The sequence below is a fragment of the Gallus gallus genome, chromosome 2 (genome assembly GCF_016699485.2).
Source record: "Gallus gallus isolate bGalGal1 chromosome 2, bGalGal1.mat.broiler.GRCg7b, whole genome shotgun sequence".
Classification (NCBI taxonomy): domain Eukaryota; kingdom Metazoa; phylum Chordata; class Aves; order Galliformes; family Phasianidae; genus Gallus; species Gallus gallus.
Genome location: NC_052533.1, coordinates 51,760,693 through 51,786,582, shown reverse-complemented (window position 1 = coordinate 51,786,582; position 25,890 = coordinate 51,760,693). Strand labels below are relative to the sequence as shown.

Below are 25,890 nucleotides of genomic sequence, written 5' to 3'. Positions count from 1 at the left end.
TTCAATTTCTAAAAATAACTAAAATGAAATAAGTATTTCTTAACATTTATACCATGTCACAGGATAGTGGACATGCTCTGTTATTTACTTGTAGCTCCACCAACTGTAAGCTGAAGCCAGCACTGGGACAGGCTTCATCTGTGTTTAATCTTACACACCAAGTATGTATTTTGATAGCAACGTAACTACTAAGTGCCTAACACTCAAGGTCATTGATCCCTGTACAACATCCCAATCTTGAATTAATAGTTTATTGTCTTGCTGACTTACTAGCAAAAGCAATGGCATAGTTCAGTGTAAATATTGGACAGTGTAAATTGGACAGTGAAGTTCCCTGCATCCATATATTTACACACTCTTCTGTGCTGAGTTTGTTTGGATTTTTTATTTTTATTTTTTTAAATTATTATTATTATTTTTGCGGTGCGTTTCTATGCCATGATTCTATCCAAGAGTTGAGTTTATGGCACCTGCCTCAGCCACGCCTCAACTTCCCCGGCCCAGGGAGCGGCCAAGCCTAACGAACCCCCTCAGGCCTCCCTACCTGGGCAGCCTACCGCCCACTGCCCGGGAGGAGAACCGCCGGCGCTGGTGGGGGTGTGTGTGTGGGGGGAAGTGAATACCAAGGCAGCCCTTCAGGACACCGGGTTTCGTCTTATTTTTTAACATGTCCTGGCATTGAGGAGACAGCTGGAGCAGTGCGCAGTCACAACGGCAACATTCGCCCGCAAGGGTGCGACGAAGGATGGAAACTGACTACACCTCCCCCCTGTAGCTGCCTCTCCTACCAGCAAGGGGCGGCCTCCGCTTCAGACACCTCAGAGCGGACTCTGAGGGCCGCCTTCTTCTCGGAGGGCAGGCGGGCGGGCTTTAGGGCCGTTACCCGCCTCTTTCCCTCTCTCCAGGCCGGGGCGGCCGAAAGGATGGTGGCTGTCTCCAGATGAGCGTGGTCCGCCAGAGGCCGTGGATGCACCGGGCAAAAGAGATCCTCACAAACTGCCTGTTCGTGGGGCTGTCCTTACCCCTCGTGCTGTTGCTACTGCTCTGACATGAGCCGGGCCGTGGTTCGGCCTCGCCGCGAGGGGACGGACAGGCGGAGTCGGCGGGAGCCCCGCTTCGCAGCCCACCGTGTGGCCGGCGGCAGCAACCCGAGGGCCTGACGCCTCGGCGGAGGGGGATGAGGAGTTCCGGAGGGCGGGCTGGTGGGCTGCTTCTCCCCGTAGGGGGGCACGGCCGCGACCCCAGCCGCACTCTGCCCCTGCGGCTGTGATGCCGCCGCGCTCGCCGCCCCCTCACCCCGACTGACGGGGAGGCGAGGCGAGGCGGTGCCCGCGGTAAAGGCAGCCCCCGTTCGCCGCGCGAAGTCGAGTCGCTGCTGCTCGGGGGCGGCGGCAGCGGTTCTTCCGCTCTGAGGTAGCCCCGATGTATCAGCGGCCGCGCCTCGAGCCCCCGTCAGCGCCTCAAGGCCGCCGCGGGCCGTCTGACTCCGCGCCTGCCGGGCGGCGGCCGTAGCCGGGGGCTGGTGCCGGCCGCGGCGCTGGCATTGCTGTAGTTCGCCGCTCTGTGAGGCGGCGTGTGTCCCCGCTGGCTCGCCGTGCAGGGAGGCGGGCCGGGGGCCGGCTGAGATGGGAGAGAGCATGTCCAAGAGGCTGAAGCTGCAGCTGGGCGGTGAGGCGGAGATGGAGGAGCGGGCTTTCGCTAACCCCTACCCCGACTACCAGCCCCAGGGAGCCGCAGCAGCCCAGAGCGCGGCCGAGGCCCAGCGGGATCGGGTGCTGCTGCCGCCGGAAGAGGACCCGCTCCCCTTTGACTCGGACGGGAAGGTGAGTCCTGGCAGGGAACTGCCGTGCGCGCCACGGGGCCTGCTGCGCGCTGACGGGCTGCTCGCGGCCTGGATGTGGGGCGGGCTGGACGCCGTGCTCGCCTCGCTGCCAAAGGGGGGCGCGGTGCCCGTTGGCAGAGGTGCCTGCCCCAAAATGGGCACGGCTTTTTTGCGGTACCGCGTGCGGCCCGTCCGAGTTTGGCTCGGGCAGTGTGCGGAGGGGAGGGGAGCTGCGGAGCGGCCCCGCTCTCCGCCGGCCCCTCGCGGCCCAGTAGTGCCGCAGCCGCGCTATCCTGAGGAAGGAAGGACTTCCCACAGGTGGGCGGCAGCAGCGCTCGCGCTTCAGGTGTCGCTGGGCCATTCCCTTCAGTGGTGACTCTAAGGCACGTGTCTACGTTCCTGAAAACACTTTATGTGTGTATTTTGGGTGGTCTGCAGGAGGTCTGTGCGGTAACGCTGAAGACAGTTGTGCTCTGCTTATCTTCTCGACACCACGTGCTGCTGGCGAGCTGCTTTTCCACCGGCATCTCAGGCACGCAGCACAAAAACTGCTTTGGCAGTTTTCACACAAGTTGGTGTAAGCTGGGGAAAGAATGTCATCTTTCCAATGAAGATACTGCGTGGTGACACCGGTATGCACGAGGTGCAAAAGTAACTTTTCTCACTCACCTGTGTGTTTGGGTAAAGAGCAGTATAGTGCTCTTGTGCAGGATAAGACTTAGCAGGGCACGTACTAGCTCTTGATCAGGGTGAGGCAGTTAGAGCTTTTACTAGTTGTTCCAGTGGAGTGAATGAAGTTGTGTGGGTGCACAGAAAGGATCACTCTTGGGGACTGGTTTCTTACTATTACAGCTCACTGTAGCTGTCAAAAGCAGATCATGATGCTTGAAAATGTTTAAAAAGCAAAGGTAGATTTGCAAGTAAAATCTTATGTGTTTTTACAGAAATCCCAGACGGTATACCCAGTGTTAATTAATTTTTTTCCTTTTTCGTTTTTCCTTTTTTTTTTTTTTCCTTTTTTCCTGGAAAGTACTGTGGTTTCTTTTGTATCTGGCTTAGAATATAAAACAAACCTATCCAAGTGTGTTGAGTTGGAGTATGAAGACAGAGAGGGGGCTTTGCAGTATTCAAAAGCATGAAACCCCTCTGGGGGGGGGGAACAACAAAAACCAAGTCTTCTGTGTTGCATTGAAGCAGTGTAGTTAGAGCAACTTTCAGAAGGCCTATTTGGAGTTTTTTCAGCTCTGCTTTTTGCTGGAGAGGGCAGATCTGTGCCTACATTTTCTTTTTGTTTCTGCATCTGCAATTTCTGAGTAATGATACTATGTATTTCTGTGTTAGAACATGGCTTGGAGTATGTTTGGGTGTATTTATACTGTTCACAACATTTGCGTGTTATCAGTCCTTATACCATACTGACTTTTTTGAGACTTCCTCATGAGTATTTTAGGGTGGTTGTTTTGGTTTGCTTTGATTTTGGTGTTGTTTTTTTTTTGTGGTTTTTTTTTTTGGGGGGGGGTGGGTGGGTTATTTTTGTTTGCTTGTTTGTTGCACTGAACAGGCTCTAGTCCTGTCAGAGAAACATCTTAGCTTCCCTAAAGCCCCTGTGAGGGTGAAAGGACTTTGGACAGGTTGGAGAGACTTACTGTTCTGTAAACTGTTTTGTACACTAGCACAAATTTTCTAAAAATAAAATTCAGAAGCTCTATGTGCATTGCGTCCTTTTTTTCCCTGCCATCTGCTGATGTGTGCAATGGTGAGAATTGAGTGACTCACATAATGACAGCGAGAATTGTATGGGGTTCTGCCATTGTCACAGAAGGCACTGCATCATTAATCTCTCCATTTGATTTCGTAAGCTGCCATATTTGCCATCTAAAGTTAATCCAGCTGATAAAAGGGCAAGAAGTTCTTCAAGTCATTGTCTAGAATGTGAGACAACTGGGGCAAAATGCTGCGCATAAAAGTGTGTGCTTATATGCATAGGGCATGCATAAAGAAGTTAGAGAGTGGGAGGAAAAGAGGAACAAACAGGATTTTGGCCTGCTGGTTTACTTTTTTTAAAAAAATAGTGTAAAAAAGGCTTTGAGGTGAACTCCTTGCAGGGAACCTGTTCTAAAGCTCCCTGTGCTTTTTGGGAGAAGTTATCACTTAACAGGGATAAAGAATATTTACTTAGCTTTTGAGTTGTTAATTCAATATCCCATTCTGAGAATTTAATGGCTTTTCAGTCTTCTTCCTCTTGTGCAATATGCAGGGGGAGAAAGGCCTGAAGTTCTTTGCCATTGCCTCACTCTTGGTCCCCCTCCTTGCAGTTCTTCCTGCATTGGTTTGGTTGTCTTACTAGAAATTTCATTTGTTGTGCTGGGGGCAGCAAGGCCCTCCCTGTTGTGGGACTGACTCTGCAGCCCCTTGCACTAGTGGGGGTCACTCCACTTGTGCAGTGAAGGCCAAATTGAACCTCTAGTGCCAATAAATGGTTTTTTTTACCACCTTTTTGTCTGAGCTGTGGGATTTGCCCAAGTTGTGGCATCTGCATTTATTTCAAATTGCCACTTTTTTGTCCATTTTCTGGCGCTCCATGCCAGGCATGTGATACTTTAATAGGTTTCTGAATATGACAAGTCATTTTCTTGTTGAAGGAAAGTTTACTTTAATTATGAGTCTTGGTCAAAATTCAGGCTGAGAATCATTTTTATTGGACTTTATTGTGCATTACTAACTCTGGACAGTGTCAGTCTGAGAAGAGAAGCTACTGCTTCTTTCACACACTGCATGTTGGCATCAAATACCATTTAGCACTTTTCTGATGCTTTTTGAAGATCTTTCCTATTATTCAGGACAGACTTTCTTATTTTAATTGGCTTTTAAAACCTGTTTGGCTTTAGCCAACCTGTTCTGAATAAATATATTTTCTTAGACTAAAACCAAAGTTCTGATCACATTTCTATACATCCATCCTGTCTTTGCCAGTTTCTAGTTTCATCTTGCACATCTGTTTGCTAATAAGGTGTTCTCTGACTAGTCACGTACACAAGTGCAATAATAGGTACTAGTGTTTTTTGGTGAAAATAAGTGAAATTGTAATATATACAGTAATTGAGTCTGACTACAGAACATTTATGTACTGTTGAGTTCACTATGTGGAAGTACCTGCTCTCTGTGCACCGAAGTAAGTACTGGGAGAAATTTTAGCTTTTTTTACAGCTTGTGGACCACCTGAAAATGTTCCAGCTAAGGTGGAGACTTCTGTGCAGCACCACTCACAGTAGTTTTTGGTCTTCTTGCCTGTCAACACCGGTGTTAGGCTACCTGGAGCACCAGTGGCGTTAGTAGTACTCTTTTACTTTATCATCCTCCATTTTCCAGAACATGGGATAGTGTTCTTCAGCATCTATCAGTGCTGAATCATGTTAAATTGTATTTATTTTTGCTATCAGTAAACAGAAGCTTTTTTATGATGATCTAAAATCTTATCTTTTTTCCCCAGTCTTTCACCAATGAGACAAGTAGCTTATTTTACATGCAAATGCATTAGATACAACCTCATTTCTGTCTTGCTTTAAATAATTTTTTGTGTAACGTGAATGGACTGCTGGTTTTCACTCTCTTCTCTGAGATAGGGTGTTAAGTGCATTTAAAGTTTATTCCAAAGTTGGCATTTGTAGTAGTTTGCCCATAGCTAATGATTCTCTCTTCCTCCTCCTAGCCCACTACCCCCTTTTATTTTTCCCCTTTTCTTTCTCACTGTCACTTATATGAAACTAGAAATGGCACTGAAAAATAGGGCAATGTGTTCTACAGACAGCAGTATTTCAAATCATTTGGTTTTGCAGAAATGGAAGAATGTAATTGAGCAGTAGCAGAGACCTATATATAACTGTTTAATGGGCTGAGTTATGAGAAATCATTATCTGATATTTTCCGAGATGAAAAAAAGTTACTGTTGGAGATGTAAAGGTCAAGGAAGGCGGCCTGAATGAATCCACGCGTCTTCACAGAAGTAATGGTAGAAACTTCTAATCCTACATTGCCCGAATCAGCACATACTTACACAGAAATACAGGTACACACAGCAACTTATAATTGGTTAGCACACAGAAATCACGCATCTTGCTCATTAGCTATTAGTACAGCATTAATCATCACACGGCTTTTTTCACTGTTCTTCGCATTCCACTGTCTTGATCTCTTCCCAGGCTAGCTACCCCTTTATCTTAACTGAAGCCTCAGTTTTTCTTCCTGCTTTGACAGCTTCAAGGTCTCATAGCCTGGGTTGTGCACATAGCACTCGAGCTCACAAATTCTTGCTCCCTGAGCCTTTCTCTTACATAAAGGTGTTTTGATTTGGGTAAAAACAAAGTAAATCTTGTTTTTATGTGTGAAAAGGTGGGTCACTTCCCAGCTTAACCCTTTTGGATTCTGCTCTTGGGCTCCTACTGCCATTTTTTCTGCTCTGCTGTTGCGGCAGCTCTGTGGAGGTGAGCACAAGATCTCGTTCCGCTTCAGTAAACATATGCTGCAGCACATGGAGTGTGAAACCTGGCTGCCTTGCTGTCACTGGCAAAGATCCCAATGACATCACAAATGCCGGGGTTTCATATTTCAGTGGAGCACTGCCTTTTTATTTTTTTCTCCTGCTCTCCCTTACCAGTGTCTGTCATGTCTCTTGTCACAAAACTTAGAAACTGTGGGATAGGTGAGTGGATGGTGAGGTGGATTGACAACTGGCTGACTGGGAAAACTCAGAGGGTTGTCATCAGCAGTGCAGTCTGGTTGGAGGCTTGGAACTAGTAGTGTTCCCCAGGCATCACTGCTGGACCTAGTCTTGTTAAATATCTTCATCAGTGACCTGGATGAAAGGATAGAGTCCATCTTCAGCAAGTTTGCTGATGATACAAAGCTGGGAGAAGTGGGTGATACAGCAGTGTCCATTCAACAAGACCTGGACAGACTAGAGAGTTGGACAGGGAGGAACCTGATGAGGTTTAACAAGAGCAAGTGTATAGTCTTGCATTTGTGTGGAATTTCCTTCTATGGAGTTATTCGAGACCCATCTGGACAGCTACCTGTGTGACCTATAAGGTACTTGCTTTACTGGGGGAGTTGGACTTGATCTCTTGAGGTCCCTTCGAACCCCTGCGATTCTGTGATTCTCTGCAAGCTGATTTTTGAATGAATCCCTGCTGTGGTGCCAGCTTGAGCTTTATTTTCTTCTTTGTGAAATACTCTTTGCCCCCCCCCCGAAAAAACCCCAGCACTGTAGTCTCCTGTTCTTCACCAACATTGAAGTCACTTGTCTTTGAAATGCCTCTTCTTCTTAATCTGATTTGAGCTGAGACGAAATAGAGGAGTTTTGCTTGTTTGGTGGGTAGCGTTCTGCACATAGGCAACCTCTTTGCTGCTTCTGCATAATCAGTTGCTTCCTTTTTCAGCCCAGCTTTGTGCACAGCATCAGTTCTCCAAAAGAACTCATAATGATAGAAAAGGATTAACAGAAAGACAGTTGTTCTAGGAGCAGATGGTGACAAGAAAGACTGAGATGTTGGCAGCTACTCAGGAAGCTGATCTCAGTTCTGCATTGTCTTGCCGTCAGGCTACACAGGTTACTTGTTACTTAGACGCATCATGATGCAATTAGATGTTGAGAGGTGTTTTTGAAAAGCAGTCTGGTATCTAAATATCTTTTTAAAAACATAAATGAAATAACTCATCCTGTGGCTTTCAAATCAGAGTATTACTTATATCCACAAAAGGAGTGCCATGGGTACTCGGTTGCTTTGTTAGATTTACATAAGCACTGTGGTATGCTTATGTGAATCATTTTAAACATAAGGTATGCAAATGTGCATACCTTATTTAAAAACTTGGAAGGCTTCTAGGCTACATGCTTCACTTCACTTCCTGAAATCGTAATATAAATCATGTATGTTGCAACTGCATGTTCCTTCATCAGTGATGGGTGCTGGTTTGTTGTAAAGCCACAGCTATCGGCTGAATATGGTTGTAATGAAGAGGTTATTCATTAAGAATTGTTGTGTTACTGTAATGTCAGTGCAGGCGATCATTTTTTAGGAGGTTGTTATTTGCATCAAGATGTATTTGTGCAATGTCAGTGCCAGATTTACAAAAAAGATCACTTAAGTTCTTTTTAGGGATTTTGCAAAATAAAAGAAAGCAAATAAAGGAAGGAAGTAATGCCAAGGACAGCATAATTTGGGCACCATGTCATTAATACCAAAGTTGAATGGTGGTATACTTACGTTCCTTATGTTCTCTACTGGTTTCAGAAGGCTTTTTATTGGAGTGTAGCTTTGCATTCTGGATCCTGACTCACTGCAGGAGAAAAAGTACTGTGGTTGCAGTAAGTCAAAAAAGAATGAATTTGCAAAACAAACATAACTGTATTTTTCTGCAATAGTTTTGTTTCATGATAATGAGCCTTTCTTGTTAGACAGTATAGCTCTGAGTTCTGATGGGTATTACCCGGGACTAGCACTCATCTTTTGTGTTTTGCTGATCTAAACCTTGAGCAGGGTTGGTGATAATGTTCTTCCTTCAGCAGCGGGGGAGTAACTCAGCAGTTGCATTCCTGGAGTGAAACATTTCTTCCTGTGAAAGGTACTCTTCAGCCCGTGTTATCACTGTGTCTGTTGTGATACTGGTTAGCAAAGGGCAGGTATGCTGATTTTTGTTTTTCCCAACAAGAATGAGAATAGTGAGTCACTGGCAGAACAGGCAGAAAGTAGGATCTGGGAAAAAATGCTGCCCTTAACCTGTTCACACTGGCATAAACTTGTGATTAGCTTTGTTTGGGTTGATAAATGATTATAACCATAATTTTAAAAATCCTTTTGTTTTTGCTTTTCCTTGCGCTGAATCAAGATAAATGAGTTACAATTCACATTCTGGAGAGAGGGAAATGCCAGCCTGAGCTAAATTACTTTTGTGGAACTGGTGTTTCAAAAGAGAACCCAGTGGTCCCAATGTCCTAATCCTTTCCTCTTGTCTCTTAAGTAATTTGATCTGGTGTTTGATTAATAAATTATTCATTTTGGTAACAGCAGGTGTACTGTCAGATCAAGAAGGTAACCAGCCTACTTGTGTTGTCCAGTAGGTAAATAAACTGAGTGGTAAAACCTTTGTTCACTCTTGTCAGATAAATGGAACTGTGGCTGCATGCATCAGCTCATACTGCTATACCATATGCCTAAGCTTTGGCACAACTAGCTTTGAAAGGAGAGAAGCCCTGCTTTTGTGTTGTGTTAAGGCTTCACTGGGCTGGCTGAAAGGGTTGGGGGGTGGGTTTTTTTGTATGCATATTATAGTTTCTTAACAAAAAGATGCTTAATGCCATATCAAAGCTGAAAAGCAGGTGCCAGCTTCTTACTGTATTTGGCTCTGCTTCGCGAATTACTGGAGAATGCTAAAAAGAGCTCTTGCTGTTTCCTAGGATAGACTGAAGTGATATTTGTGCAACATGTGGTGTAATGGCAGACTTTCCGTCTCCCTGTCTCATCGTTGTAAAATGGATTTGAACTGTTAACCCTAGACATTTCTTAATGTGCCAGAGGACTTGTGTGATTCCTGCTATCTTTCTGATTTCTTTATGAAGTGTATGTCAAGAGGACAGGCTGAGAGAACTGGGGCTGTTCAGCTTGGAGAGAAGGTTCCAGGGGACCCAACAGGAGGCCTTTCAGTATCTAAAGGGGGACTATAAGAAAGAAGGGGACAAACTCTTTAACAGGATCTACTGTGATAGGACAGGGGAAAGCAGTTTCAAACTAAGACAAGGGAGATTTAATTTGGGTAAAAGGAATAAGGTTTTTTTTTTTTTTACAGCAAGGCTGGTGAGGCTCTGGAACAGGTTGCCCAGAGAGGTGGTGGATGCCCCATCCTTGGAGACATTCAAGATCAGGCTGGACCAGGCTCTGAGCAGGCTGATCTAGCTGCAGATGTCTCTGTTCGTTGCAAGGGAGTTGGATTGTTTTTGAAGGTCCCTTCCAATTCCAATGATTCTATGATTCTGTGTTTGCATTCACTGCTTGAACTCCACTCTGAACAGAATACAGAATGTGTGTTCTGAGTGATCAGTTGCACAGCAGCACTTGGGATTTGCCTTTTAACTGAACTCCTCCCATTTTGGGATGTGTTGTAATCGAACAAGAGCTTGCCTTCCTAAATGAGCTAACTTCACTTTCTCTAGTGAGAAATCACAGATGTAGATGTGTTTAAAATCAAATGAACCTTCACCAATCTGACTTGTTCTAGCTGTCACTAGGGAGCATGCTGGGAAGCAAGTGGTAGAAACACAATTCAAGTGTATCAAACACAATTCAGAAGACAGCAGCTAATTCTGTCTGTGAGCTGACAAGTAGCAAAACTGCATAATGCTCTTTTTCTGGTTGCTGATGACCACTTTATTGTGACACTTGGTTTGGGGGATGAGAGAGCTCTACTGGCTTTCTTGTTCCTAGAGAGGTTCTATTCTCACTGTTCCTGCCTGGATAACTAAGACGGGGAAGACAAGTGACACATGCTTGGATGTTTCTGTAGATGGTAGAAAATTAACATTCAGGAAATACTTTTTGGTGCTGTGAAATTAGCATACATCACTATCTTGTCAGGGTGATGTAGCTATCTGATACTGATAAAGCTTTTCTTATAGTCCAAGTAGCGAATAAGTTTTTTATTTCTTCTTTTCAGGTTCTACTTAAATATATTACTTAGTTTTAATAAATGTATTAATAGGAAAAGTTAATTAGCAAGTCATACTGTGTATAATAAAACATTTTTGAGCATTCTTCCTGATATCCCCACTGCAAATGTAAACCTATCCTGTGATGGGACTTCGTGAATGCACTTTTCCATGGAAGTTAATAGGGCAATAAATATTAGTTAACTGACTATTTCCATATTTCTTAAGGGAATAATCAATAATTGTCCCACGCATTATGTTTAACGAGAGAGAAATGGTGGCAAGGATAAAGTGTTCTATGTAGTATTTCATATATAGTTATCTGTAAACTTTTCTTGCTTGAAAGTAAAAGCAAGCAATGGATAAAATCAAGGGTTTGTTTTGTCAGCTTTGTGCCAAAGGGTAAAGGTATGAGCTGAAGCTGCCAAGCTGCTTTTATCTATTTTCTTTGTGCCTAGCTTATTTTTTCAGGTAGTTACTCTTTTATAGTTTGCTGCATATAACAACCTCCTCTCATGATAGAGTATGCCAATCCTAGTGGTATTTGGTGAGAGGAGGGAGCAGGAAGTAAGAGAAAGGGCATTTTATGGCTCTAGATAATTTGCCTTTTGTGTGGTGATCACAGACTGGGCAATCAGTTAGATTTAAAAAGAAAATATGAATAAATTATGAATGATGTGATTAAGCATATCATTTAAGGTGATGGTTTTGATTTGGTTGTCTCAAATACGAGCATTTATTTTCCTTCAGCTATTTCTTTGACACTGCTGATTGCTGCATATAGTATTTATTCTGTAGGTTTTTTTGTTTGTTTTTTTGGTGTTTTTGTTTGTTTGTTTGTTTGTTTTTCCAAACAAAAAAGTGGAGCACCTGGCTTCTTGGATTCTTTCCTTTTCTGGCTCACTCCTTTTCTCCTTTCTCCTGCTCATAGGTCAGTGCTCAGTTCACAAAACGGATCCAGACAAAAATCAAGGACCTTCTGCAGCAAATGGAGGAAGGGCTGAAGACAGCAGATCCCCATGACTGTTCTGCCTATACTGGCTGGACTGGTGAGAGAGCTAGACTGTGAATGAAGGATGTTTGTTGAATGGTATGAGTGAGTCTTTTCTCAAAAGGACCTTTAGATATCCTCATAGGAGCAGTAGCAGAACTCTGATACAGTCAGCTGTATGGGTTGCTTTCTTTTAACTCTGTGGGCTTGGTCACTGTTGTCTGCAGTGACTTTCATTGGCTTCAGTGGACCAACAATCTCATTATAGAGAGCTCATAGGCTTTTGTGTATTGAGATATGTCTTGCAAAATGAGTGGATTTTTTAAGGCTACTTCTTCTTTTGAATTACCTGTCATTTTTTTAAGGTTTTATTAAAATTAGTGTTTTTCACCTTTTTTTGTTCAACTGACTTAGAAGTAGTTAGCTGGTGTAATGGTAATGGCATCTTCTAATCATTGAGGAGATTGTGCTCTCTGCGCAGAAGCCTTAGTATGTATGGTATGGGTAGAATGAAATCATAGAACGGCCTGGGTTGAAAAGGACCGTAATTATCATCTAGTTTCAACCACCCTGCCATGTGCAGGGTCACCAACCAGTAGACCAGGCTGCCCTGGGCTACATCCAGCCTGGCTTTGAGTGCCTCCAGAGATGGGATATCCACAACATCCCTGGGCAACCTGTTTCAGTGTGTTCCCACCCTCTGAATGAAAAGCTTCCTTCTAATGTCTAAGTAAACCTCCCCTGTATTAGTTTAAAACTGTTCCTCCTTGACCTGTCACTATCCATCCTCATAGTCATTTTTACATTCCTTCCTGTTTACGCTCTCCCTTCAAATACTTGGAGGCCACAATGAGGTCTCCCCAGAGCCTTCTCTTCTCCAAGCTAGACAAGCCCAGTTCCCTCAACCTTTCCTCATAGGAGAGGTGCTCCAGCCCTCTGATCATCTTAGTGGCCCTCCTCTGGACCCATTCCAAGAGCTCATCTTTCTTGTGCTGGAGTGTATGGGAACTGTTGAATCACGGCCTGAACCTCTGATTGGCCACCTGAGGTGAGCGCTGAGTCAGCCTCAGGGGCACAGGTGAATGCAATTTCACCTGAGTGACCGGAAGACCCCATTTAAGGACTGACTCCCAAGGAGGAAGGATCTCTCTCTGGAGATCGCTCCTCTTGGAGCCCTTTGGCAAGCTCAGGACACAGGTAAGCTCTTTATTTCATTACTCCTTCGTAAATGTGATAACCTCTCTGGTCCTATACCTGTATACCTATTTACCTTACAATCTGTATACCTGTTTGCCATACATGGGGGCATCAAGGCCTGGATACAGTACTCCAGATGGGGCCTCACAAGAGCTGAGTAAAGGGGGACAATCAGTCACCTACCTCCTTCTCCCTGCTGGCCACCTCTTTTTTAATGCAGCCCAGGTTATAGTTGGCTTTCCAGGCTGCAAGTGCATACTGCTGGCTCATGTCCAGCTTTTCATCCACCAGGACCACCAAGTCATCCTCCACAGGGCTACTCTCAAGGAGATCTTCCTCTGGTTTGTATGAACACCTGGGATTGCCCCAGCCCAACTGCAACACTTTGCACTTAGCCTTGTTGAACCTCATTAGGTTTTCATGGGCCCACTTCTCCAGCCTGTCCAGGTCCTTCTGGATGGCTTCCCTTCTCTCCAATGCATCAACTGCATTGCTCAGCTTGGTGTCATCTGCAAGTTTGCTGAGGGTCCACTTGATAAAATCTTGAGAGTAGTTTGGCTCTGCTGTTCTGTCTACAAAAATGTTAAAATGAGTGTGTGGGAAGGAGTGAAATGAAGGTAAGGCTGCAAAGTTGTGAATTGTATGAAGATAAATATGCATGTGCAAGTGTTGTTTATCCCTAGACACCACTCTTCTTTTACTTTGCAGTTCTAGTGCTGTCAAAATGTGAATGAGCCCTACTGATCCTTTAGGCAGAGCCTGCAGTTGTCAAACCTGACACAGCCACTGCTCTTCAAGCTGCCAAAACACTTTTCTATCTTGACCTCTTGAGTGCCACTTTGCAATTACAATGGCATATTGTATTCCTGCTCTATCTTATGCTTTAGACATTCTGATTTTAGCATAGTATGTTTGATATGTGCCATGAGGAGATCTGTTCTGTTACCTTTGTGTTAGGGAGGGGTAAGCAGCCTGTTAAAGCTCTCCAGGCTTTGCCCATGCTTAGTCTTAATTTTGGCGGTGGAAATAGAAAAATTTCTTCACTTACTTTCTTTGTGATATTTCAGCACAGATGGTACTGTGGGTGGATGAGTGGAGATGTTTTAGACAATTCATGCATAAATAGTAGATCTGTTTGAAGGTCTAAGAGTGGCTGCTACATGAGTGCAGATGATGTCAAATAGCCAAGAAGTCCCATGTTATCCTGGGGTTCAGCAGGTTGAGGGAGGTTATCAACCTCTTCTACTCTGCCTTGGTGAGGCCTCATCTGGGATACTGAGTCCAGATCTGGGCTCCTTAGTTCAAGCAAGGCAGGGAACTACTGAAGGGAGACCAGCAGAGGGCCATGGAGATAGGGTCTTGTTTCATATTATTGTTTTCTACCAGAATGAGTCCAGCCCAAGAGTCAGGCTACTGAAGAACAACAAAATAACCATCAGGTAGATTGAGCTGTGAGAATTAAGGTGGCTCAAATAGACTTGGACTGACAACACAGGAGTGAATTATTTCTAGCTTGGTGGGCCCATGAGACTTTGGGCCAGCAAGGAAGAGATAAAACGTATAAGCGGGCCAGAGACCAAGGGGTGGACTTAAGTATGGGCCAAAGATCATGGCATTGAGTGGATTTATCATATCCCCTATCATGAAGCAGCCTGTGGTAAGATCAGATGATACAGTGGGTTGTTAAAAACTGTGTTGAAAGCAGTGGGTGGCAGAACATATAAGCATTAACTCCCATTGCACTACATGATGTTATGATGTGGAATACCGATAACCAAAAATCATAAAACTATGACAGCTTGTACTTTAGAAGCATCTTCAAAATCTTGAAGTACTTATTGTTGTCACATAGCAATATTAAAACCCATGGCAGAGTCCATTGTGCTTATATACTAATATAAATACTGTTTGTACGTGACAAATGTCTTGGAACAAATTTCTTGCACAAGAAAGGTTTGGATAAGCTGGACCTCATGACTAGTTCCCGATCACATCTTTGATCACATCCAATTATCTTCATGTTTGGTGCAACATGTGAAAGAATTGCAAAAATCCCAGTCAGGCCAACAGCCTCAGAGGCTGTATTTTCCTGCTGTTGCTTTGATAAAGGGGACAGTAAATAGGCCAAAATCTCCTGAGCTGCTGAGTTGGCCTAACCACGCTCTGTAGCAGCCTTCTTGGAGCCATCTGTAAATGCCTTTTCAAGGCTGTTCCAGAGAACATCTGAGCATGTACCACTGCTCTTATGGTACCATTTTTGTACTCCTCAAAAAGCCTCTCTGTGGAACTAAGTGCACCTAGTTTGTTCTCCACTTTATTCATGGCACAGAAGAATCTCCTTGCTGCTCAAAAAAGAGGAGTTTGAGTTGCAGCATGGTCAGAAGGTAAATTTTTTCTTCTACACATACACATTTTCAGTTGGCAAAAAAACACCCACTTAGAGTTGTTTCACTTCGTTAAAAGCTGCAATTATGTAGATCTAAGGTTGGATTTTGTTTTGTTTTAAATGAAAACTATATAATCATTGTAATGGAGTGAAGCTTGATTTAACCTTCCAGCATTCTCCTAGGACTTGTTTGCTTTCTGGCTTTTACAAGCTAGCTTAAATCTTAGGGTGTCATAATCTCATTGTGAAATTCATTCCGGGGTTATAAAGAACTGGGTAAGTCAAATTCAAGAACTGCTTAAAATATCCTTTTAAAAATCAAATGGGGAAAAAAGTCTTTTTTTTCCTATAACAGATGAGTATTTGTGTGCTTGGTTGTATGTATACTTGCTACCTTAAGATTTTGAGTCTTAAGTGATTTCTTCTCCAAGCTTTTGTACCTGAGTCATTAATTTTCTTAATTCTGTGCTAATAGTGGATGTACTGTTCGGCTTCAGTCTAATAAATTTAGATGTTTGTCGTGATCCAAATAGAAATATAATGAAGACAGACTGATGTGTTCCTTTTGCATAAGCTAGGACCCTAAGCTGGAATGTTTTAATTGACCAAATATCTCTTTGCGTTTGATTTACTGGTTTGATTTACTGGTTCATTGGCACTAAAGATGGTAATGTGATGTACTCAGAAGGGAAAATTAATGAATCTCTTTCTCATGTGTTTTTTTCCAGGCATTGCCCTCTTGTATCTCCAACTGTACCGTGTCACAAAAAACCAAAGCCATTTGCAGCGATCTCTTGATTATGTGAAGAGAATCCTTCGCAATCTGAGTGGCAGACGAGTTACTTTTCTCTGTGGTGATGCTGGGCCACTAGCAGTGGGTGCAGTGGTTTATCACGTGCTGAAAAATGAAAGTGAATCTAAAGAATGTGTTGCTAGGTAAGTGGTTGATGGTGGGAAAAGCCATGGCTTTCTTTTGTAGAGTTCAGTAAAATTAGCAAGTTCAGTTGTGGAGGACAGAATTAAAACATGGAAGTACTTTCTGTACTGATGCGTTTTCAGCAGAATACAGGATAGACTGTGTTAGCATTATTAAATCTGTCTTACACTTGTATTTAGTGGGTCACTGAGTCGTCTAAGTTGCTCTAAGGACAGGATGTCCTGGACATATCTGTAGTACATGCACATCTTCATTTTTGTTACAGTAATAGAAGTTACACATTGGTAGAATCTTTCATTGGTAGAATGTAGTGCTTGTGCAGTATGTGATGTTTCCTGTAAAGCATCTGTTAGCAGTTTTGCAGTGTACCTTGCCCAGTCAGAATTTGCATATTAGCTTCATGTCATCATTTCTGGTTTATGTTTGAATATATAATCCATCTTTTTCTAATCTAGAATTCTAGTCTGAATAATGTCAATTACTGTTCCTGAATGAATATTTAAGTTTTGAAGTGAATGAAAAGTTTGTTCTTTGCTTTTAGAACTGACAGTTAGCTTGAGCATGAAGTATGAGTAGAGCAAAATGAGATCAGCAATAGATCTTTTAGTCTTAATCTTTGCTTGGGAACCCCTTTCCAAGGGGACTGAGAAGGAGCTTAGTTTGATTATTTGCTCCTTTTCTTCCTTCCCCCCCCCCCCCCCCCCTTTGTTTGTTTGTTTTATTTACAAATGCCAGCGTTGCTCTGAAAAGTAATAGCTCCTATTTTATTTTCTTGGCCCACAACATAAGAGGCAGATGTTGGTGGTATGGCAATAGAAGATGAACCTAGTGGTATTCCATTACATTTTGTTGCTGTGTGACAGATACTCACACATGAACAGAAAGAAAACCATGTGCAAGCTTGTCATGGTCCATTAAACCAATACTAGCTGGAAAGTGGCAGTTTCTTGAATTACATCATGACATGCATCACAATGGTGACAAGACATGGTGTTACCATTACAAGCTGGAATCAAAGTGGCGCTCCATGGAGTGATGACGTATGAATTCCCCATCGAGTAAAAAGATGCAGTCCTTAGTGGCTAAAGTGATGTGTGTTGTCTTTTGGGATAGAACAGGGGTGATCCTTTTGGATTTCCCAGGACCTGGGCAGACCGTCAGCTCTTGGGTGCTACATTGTAATGCTGACTAAGCTAAAGGCTGGACTACTGGAGTCAGGCCAGAGAAGACAACTTTTGTCTTGCAACATTGTAATACCAGTAATACCAGCCCCCATACCAGCTTGAAGACAATGGAGTATGTTACCAGTCTTGACTGGACTGTCCAACCCACCCACTGCATAGTCTGAATGTGGCACCTTCTGACTTCCATTTGTTTGGGCCGATGAAAGATGAAGGGCAGTGTTTTCCTAGAAATGGTGTTGTCAAAACAGCTGTGAAACAGTGGGTCTTCTGTTGGTGAGGATTTTTACAAGCATAGCATGCAGGCTCTTGTTCATCGCTGGCAAAAATGCATAGCTAGTGGTGGTGACACTGTTGAAAAATAGTGTTTTGTAGCCAAGAACTTGCTCTATCAAACAGTGTTATTGTGCTCTTTGTATGTGTTGCAGTTACCATGGAAATCAATAGGTGGTGTTACTTTTGGAGTGACCTACATATATTCAGGACATCAACAGTGAGACTTACATTATAGATGTCAAAGTATATATATGAATGTACTTACAACTTTTTACCTTGGAGCTGTCTAGTTATAATATGACTTGAATAGTAAAACCTAACAGTGGGCATTTAAAATAAAATAATTTAATTGCAAGTCCAAAGAGTAGTTCCAAGAAAGGAGTAATAACATAAAGCTCTTTTTTATGAGTAGCTTTCCACAGATATTAAACAGTGACAGTGTGAACAAGCTATTGAGGTCTGTGTTTTTGCTCCGGCATGATGTTAACACTAACGTTTCTATCAAGTAATAGCTATTAAGGATATCTGGGAATAGATTTTCCTCTTAATCCAGCTTATTTTTCCCCCTCCCCAAATTTAAAATGTGACTATCTCCATGGTTTCATCTAACTGCTGGTTTTAATCAGTGAAAAATAGAAACAGACAGAGAAAGAATGGGAAGGATAACAATTCCTCTGCTTCTCAGTTTGAAAGCAGACTGGTAGAGTAATAGCAGGAATGCTCAGTGGAGCATGTGAGAGTTGCAGTAACCAGCGCAGTGTGTTTTCCCCCTACTATAGACAAGCAAAACACTTCTGCATAATAGCAACACTCTTTCTAAGCTTAGGTTTTTAAACATTTGAAAAAATGTGTATCTAGGGAAGGGGAGTGCAGTGTTTTTTCTCCTGTCTGAAACATCTAAAATTAAGAGTCCTTGCTCAGGTGAAATTACCAGATATTCCAGGAGGTTGTCATCATTCTTCCCATTAATTTATAGCTACTTTTACAATTTAAGTGGCATTTCTTTTGATTGGTCTCTGAGATCAGAAGTGATGTAACTAGCATCTGTGAATCTTTTTGCTTCAGTGCAAATTAGTTGTCAGATAGCATCTCCAGGTTGGTGTTCCTGATCTCTCTTGGAATCAGTGTTAGCTCTATATTGGAGTAGCTCTCCAACCTATTACCTGTACACGTATTTCTCTCTGCGTGGAAGCCACTTATTTTCACTGTACTCACTGACTCCAAGTTGCCTGTCTGTCATGGACAGCACATATGTATTGCTCTTGTGTGTAGAACTGGCAGCCAGCTGAGGAGAACTGAAAGGAGATTATGGAACTTAAGTGCTCTAACTGCTTCTGGTTTGATGATTTATACAATGCATAATCCAATATAGTGTCTAGAGAGGATGCTTTCTCTCACCCTACCATTCTTGTCTGATGCAGGCTGTTGCAGCTACAAAGAACAGTCATAAGCATGGATGCTGAACTTCCAGATGAGCTGCTTTATGGCAGAGCTGGTTACCTGTATGCCTTGCTGTACCTGAATACAGAGATTGCTTCAGACACAGTCCCACAGTCCATTATCAAAGAGGTAGGACTTTTTTTCTCTCTGCAGTGCCACAGTGTATGGCAAAAGAAGGTGATGACAGTACCTTTCAAGTGGGATACAGGCACTACAGAGCAATAACGGGTAATAAAGAAGGAAAGCTGGCTCACCCCTTCCAACAACCAGGGACAGCTCAAGAGAAGCGTGGTCTCTATCTAGAGAGATGCTACTTCTTCAGCTGTTAACTCTTAAATGAAGATGAGGAGAAGTGGATCCAGGCTCCACCCCTTTAGGTCATTCAGGTGCTTTGCTTGAACCTGAGCTCCCTGGGTTAGCCATGTCTTCTCACCTGGTGCTCAGCCATTGGTTCATTCTGTGACCTGGCAGTTCCACTACGCACAATATGTGTGCAATTGAACTGGCATCATTCCTTAATATAATTAAAGGGATTAGGAGCATGAGGCTGGAGAAGAGAAATCTACAACTACAAACTCAGTCTGATCCCTCCTTCCAGTGTGTTACCCCTTTCCCTGCTGCCTGGCTGGGACTGAAATGGAAGCTAATGTGGTGGGTCTGCAGGTGGCTATGGAAATGGATCTGCTGTGAAACTGGGCTTGGAGCACTTGAGGGTAAGAAATCGTTATGGAAAACTGTAAGAAAGAAGTGTGAAGAAGGAGAATTCAGTGGGGAACATGCATGTCTTCTGCAGATACCAGAACCAGAGAAAGCAGTTCTGGAAAAAACTGATGAGAAGTTTTTAAGATTCAGTTTCTCTTATAAATCTAAGTGATTCTGTCATTGAGGCAGAAACTTCCTTTTTACCTCAGTACCAAAGTCCAAAGAAATATCATGGTCATACTGTTTATTGTGGCTTATTTTCAGTGTGATTCTAGTCATGACAAAACTTTCCGAATCAAAACAAATGAGATGGAAGGGATGTGTTTTCTTTCTTAGGTAATAGATGCCATTATTGAGTCAGGGAAAAACTTCTCGAAGGAGGAACGTAAAACCGAGCGTTGTCCTCTGTTGTATCAGTGGCACAGGAAGCAGTATGTTGGAGCAGCCCACGGTGTGGCTGGGATCTATTACATGCTAATGCAGGTAAGAGTGTCTTCCTTGGGTTTGGGTGAAACGTTAGTGATTCATCTTGTTTTGCATCAGAAGGTCTCCATTCAAGTTTCATGCATGCACTATGCAATGTTGTGGTAGGTCAGGGGCTCAGAATTAGGAGTCAGACCCTGCAGCAAAGAACAGCACTAACAAAGGTCCCAGTAGCAGAAGGAAACTATGGCTCGTCTATCCTTGCGTTGGAGTGAATTAAGCCTTGCCTGTCAGCATCATGGCTTCTCTAATGCTCCTGTTAGACCTCTGGCTGAAGGATTCATTTTTCTGCAGCTTACTCCAGGATGTCAACATTGTGTTGTGCTTGCATGGCCAAGACTTAGTCCTTGCCCCAGAGTACACCATGTATTTGTGGATGTGTGTGGGTTGCAGTTGGGAGCATCAATATTCTGGAATTTCCTATCCTCAAGAAAGAGAGTCAGGTTCTCATCCTCATGTTTACTTTTTCTGATAGCTGCAGTTACGCTAGTTAAATATTCCTTTAGCTCAGCATCCATCACTCTTCAGTTTCAATTTTTGCTATTTTTCAGTGAGTGTATCACTGCCTCCTATCCTTCATGTCCTTTCTTCTGTGATTTATTTTTTTCCCACTGTGTTGAAGCTTTAGAAAAACTGTCTTTAATCATGTATTCAGTATGGTTTTGTTAATTTATGTTCTTCCTTTTGTCTCTCTTCTCTCTCTGTCCCTAAAAATTGTGATGTTCCTGAGTGTGTTTCTGACCCCTGCTCTTTTCATATTTTTTCTCAGACTCCTCTCTTCTGTGTACCTGTATACCATACTTAAATCCCTTCTTCCCCCTTCTTTTATATCCTCAAATAGTATTACACTGTTTTTCAAAACAGACCTGTATGTCTATTCTTCTGTTGTACAATCTGGAAGTAGAGCCTTATGTTTCATTACAGAAGGTGGCCATAAAGATGCAAAATCTGTATCAATTTTCTGGTTTTGAAAGATGGTGCCAATCTGTGCATCATAGTAAATGGTAATTTTCTTATTGGCGTATGGAAAATGACTGTCCTTCAGGTAAGTGGAAGCAGTGTACATCCTCACCTCACAGCCTAAAGATCTGTACAAATGCTCCTTGCAAAAGTGACTGAGGTAGCATTAGCTGTTACTACTGCTCAGCCAATCCTCATTTGCAAGAGATGCAGTGACATTTTCCCCCATCTGTTTCAGATTAGCTCGCACCACTTCTACCAGCTCATGCTAAAGCAGCTGACTTTGTGGAAGTGGTTGATGCTCTGCTACCTGGGGTCTTAACTTCACTACAGCTTTTTTTGTACAGTGAACATCTGACTGATGCCTTGGGACACTCTAATTCACTGTGTCCTTATCTTCACTTCCCGCTGTCCTTGATAAGGTAGTCCACCCTTTCCAGCTACCTCATCTTACCTGACTTCCATTTTTTTTTCACTGGATTTTCTGAGAAACATCCATTTCTTTGTCTTCAAAGAAGTCTTTTTAAAGACTCTGTCCTTCATTTGCTATTCAAGTCTGATCCCACAAATGCAGTGCTTTCTTGTTTAAGCTCTACTCTGTCTACATGGTAAAATCATAAATATCTTTTCCTTTACATATAATTGCTGCTTTTAAGAATTACCACAAAGCCATTGTTCATGCGGCCTTAGATTACTGTCTTTTCACTGTACATTAAACATTATGAGTCATACAGAGTTGAGTCATCTGCTGCAGATGAAGATGGCATATCAAAGTCCATCCTTCCCCCCATCCCTCCTACTCCATATGAGGAAAATTTGTCTGTATTTTCAGGAAAAATAATTCACAAGATTATTTGCTGGGTGATTGTTTGGTAACAGAGAAAGCATCCAAAGTAGCACCTGAGATACAAAGAACACTGATTACTGCTTCTGCATAACATCTTTTTGAGGGAATGTGTCTAGGATCTGCTTACAGACAACTACAGAGAGAGTAAGGGCTCAGCAGTGTTAAATAACTCATCCAGGAGGCAGAGGAGGTTATTCTATAGCTGGGAAATCTCCAACTCCTTCACTAATGCTGAGACAAAAATGTCTATTGGAGTATCTGTCTTCTTGACTAGATAATCAGGACACGTATCAGTGGTTTACTTTTTTGCTGTTGATGGTTAGGTGGCAGGAACCTCAGCAGTTCAGGAGAAATGAACTTGCTTGTGCTTAAATCTCCGTAGAAGCATAAGGTGAGAAGGAAGGTATGTAAAGAACTCTGTTCTTCTAGGGTTTACCTCCAGTGGACAGTCATAAGCTCACTTAAACCCTGGACTGTGCTTGCCTTGCACAGTTCAAAACTGAATTGCATTTATTTGTGGTGCCTGTTTTCACCTTCTGTGGCAGGATTCCAATATGAAATCAGAATCCTGAAACAAGGATACCATGAGACCTTCTATACTCTGAAGGTCCGCATCTGGGCTTATTAACTCCAAGGTGTTCTTCATGAGAAACTGATCTATGTTCAGGTGTACTTGCACTCAGGAAAGTACAGAAGAAGAATTTGCTCTAGTGATCTGGTGGGCAGGAGTCCTGCATAGCTTTTTTAACTGAGGTAAAGTAGAGGTTATTATTTCAGGTTACTAAATATAGACACTTAAAATCATGTAGCTGTAGGACTGTGAGTGGTAGCAGCAATCTTAGCCCTTGAATGTGAATGTGCTGGTAGGAAACAGTAAAATTGTATGACATAATCAGCAAAGACAAGTCATTTATAACCAAAATAGCCCAGTTATTAGTTTCTGTAGACTCCCACAGTTGTTTCACCAGTTGATGGAATTCATTAAATTATGTAGGCTGTGTAAAAATAGAGAGCACTGTTATGAAAATACTGTGAAGTGGGCTGGTAGAGGAAGGAATATCAACTAAGAACAGCTATGGACCCAGCAGATACTGAGGAAGTGCACAGTTGGATGGATACATTTGCCTTTTGGGAAGGGTGTAAACTAAATGGAAGAAATAGGAAAGAAAGATTCAGAAGAATAATCTAAGGATGAGTGTGTACAAAAAGGATATTTAGTTGCTTTGAGAAGTAGCTGTTGCTTCTGACATTAGAAATGCAGTTTTATAATCCATAGCAACATGGAGTTCTGTTTGCAATTTAACCTTAATAACCATTTGTCAGGTTTGTCCACATCAGTTATTTTTAAAATGTGTAACCCACTGTGTTTTAAGTAAGTGTTACAAGCAACTAATCTATAAAACTGTCTTTCCTCTGTAAGCACTCTCTCAGTATTAAGATATAAGTAGAGGCCTGAGCATCTTGGAGGCTGCATTCTGTTCTCAGTTCTTCTGTAGTCTTTCTGTGTTACCTCAAGTAAGAGGTAATAATTGGCATCGCAGTTTCTTTGCATTTATTGTTACACACTCTTTGTAAGAGTATTGTGAGCAGACACTAATTAAATCTGTGTGGAGTGACAAAGTATTTTGGATCAAGGGCGTATATGTAGAGTACTTGAAAATAGGGCGCAATTGTTGATACTCAATTTATTACTACTTTGATTTTGTTTTTTCTCTCTGTGTTGTCTTTAGCCAACTGCAAATGTGGATCAGGAGACCTTGACAGAGTTGGTGAAGCCAAGCATTGACTATGTGCGTCATAAAAAATTCAGATCTGGGAATTACCCATCATCACTGAGCAATGAGACTGACAGATTGGTTCACTGGTGCCATGGTGCCCCTGGAGTCATCCACATGCTCATGCAAGCTTATAAGGTGAATCATTCTGTGTTTGTATAAACCAATATTTTTTTTTTCCAGAAAGACTTGTACATAGGCCTGTTAGATTCTAAGTCTTGTGTTTTAAGTCTTTCTAGATCTAGGCTTTCAAACCAGAACCCTGGGCTAGACACCTAAATATCTCAAAATACTATGTAAGAATGTTTGTAAAGAAGTAATAAGTAAAATTGCTTCTGAGGGTGTTAGTTGTTAATAGACTTTAGGCTTTCTTGGAAAAGGGCCAATGTAGTTAAGCAGTTTGATATCAGAATCCTGATTCTGAGCACACTGACTTATTTTAACCTTCATCCCAAGCATTTTAAGAGTTATGTTGGTTTTCAAAAATGTAGGTTCATGTGTCTTGCTAAAGAATGTCCCTCTAAATTACTCCATTATTTTGTTAGAGTACTTCTGAGCTTAATGTCAGAACAAAGATCCCAGGCCCTTTCTAGGGCATAAGTATAACTCCTGAGCTTGCATGAGCCTGCTGCTTGCTCCTTTCCATCCGTAACTAGATTGGCTATCTTGCTTGTGTTGTGCACTTCTGATTTGCACAACATTGGAAAGTGTGCCATTTAATTAAACTTATGCAAACTGATTTCTGCATTTGACAGCCCTCCTTTGGCAGATTCTTTGGTTGGCTTCTGGGTGAGCTGATAAAAAGGTTTTGTTTATGGAATAATTACTTATGCTACTACCTGTGAAATGTGAATTGTAAATCTCTTACAGCACCGCTAATTGCAGCAGCAGTCACATTTGCTTTTTATTTGGCTGTGGTAGGAGGCTGGCTTATCATTGCAGATCTGCTTTTTTTTTTTTTTTTTTTTTTTCCCCAATGTGATGTTTTCCCGAGCAGAAAAAGTATTCCAAGACGTGAGAGGGAAAGGACCAAGTTCTGTTTAGCGGTTTCCTTTTGTCCTCTTTTTATGTGACAAAGTATATGATGCTTTTCTTTTTCTCTTTAATCTGCTCTTTCAAAAACTAGTAAGAAAAATTGGAGTATGTTGTGCTGGCTGTGCTTTCACATGAAGCACTGGGACTTCTGATAATAGACAGCAACATTTGTCCTGGAAATCAAATGCTGTTGTCAGACCTTCATTTGAAATGTAACTACTGAGTAGCTGACAGACCCTGATCAGAAAGGGAGACCTTCATTAAGATTATGGATTTAATAGAAACACTTAACATTCAAGATTCTTACCTTAATAAATAGCATCTTTGCAGAGAATACCATCTGCAAAAAACCACCTACAGTAGTGCATAAATTATTGTTTGTTCTTTGTCTTGATCTGTTGTGTGACTCAGGCACAGGGGAACAGAGTGTTATTTAGATGGAAGTCTGTAGTGCTGTTTAGCTAAGCTACTTGGTGTTTCCTTTTCTGCTCCCTCAATGGGCTCAAAATTTGCTTCAGTTGTGCCCAAAATGCACTTCAGTGTATTTTGTAAATCTGATATTTTGCCCAAACTGGCTGTTGCCTCTGATTACTTCCAGTGCAAATACTGATCAAGGTAATGGAGTGTTCCTACTTCTACTTGAGATAGAGAAGAGAGCCCTGTTCTGTGCAGAGAGATACTATTCTCTTGCAGTTTTTTTACACAGAGTTAAAAGCAGACAGTGAATAATCAGCAAGAATTACTCAGAAGGATGAGAACCTAGCCTTATATGACCGAATTTAATGGTCAGTATTGTTGCATTTCTTGGAGACAAGAATTATATATTTCTCTATATCAAATCAAATAATATAGTGATTTGGGAATGGAGGGGAGAAGTAAAAAAGGATCATGTACCCTTCAAATTGATTACAGCCTATGGAACCAAGGGACATGAACTTAAGGTTTTTTTTCTTTGGGATCCTCATTTCAGATACAAAACCTCAAAAACTTTCCTTTTTCCATGCAGGGAAAAAAAGAAGCAACTTAGAAGAAAGGCGAGTCTGTGATGGAAGAAGTCTTAAAATTCGAAAGAAACTGTATATGAAAAACTCTACCCTTATAGCAAAGCATTTTCCAGATCCATCATCGTTTTTGTTAATACTGCAATTTGTGTGGTTTTG

At 42.3% G+C, this 25,890-nt stretch overlaps 1 protein-coding gene across 3 annotated transcripts in view; it reads left to right on the top strand.

Annotated features, from left to right (window-relative positions):
- The first annotated feature begins 1,622 nt into the window (after positions 1 to 1,622).
- LANCL2 (LanC like 2) overlaps positions 1,623 to 25,890 on the top strand; it is a 36,370-nt gene continuing 12,102 nt past the window's right edge. Inside the window, exons 1-6 of one of the 3 annotated variants that reach the window (XM_418874.8) lie at positions 1,623 to 1,823; positions 11,452 to 11,569; positions 15,823 to 16,030; positions 18,910 to 19,057; positions 19,967 to 20,113; positions 23,651 to 23,833. In XM_418874.8, the coding sequence (XP_418874.3) occupies positions 1,626 to 1,823; positions 11,452 to 11,569; positions 15,823 to 16,030; positions 18,910 to 19,057; positions 19,967 to 20,113; positions 23,651 to 23,833 (1,002 nt within the window). In that variant the 5' untranslated portion in view covers positions 1,623 to 1,625. Of the gene's footprint in view, positions 8,444 to 11,451; positions 11,570 to 15,822; positions 16,031 to 18,909; positions 19,058 to 19,966; positions 20,114 to 23,650; positions 23,834 to 25,890 lie in introns of all 3 variants that reach the window. The other 2 variants (XM_046938351.1, XM_046938352.1) reach the window with 2 other exon arrangements.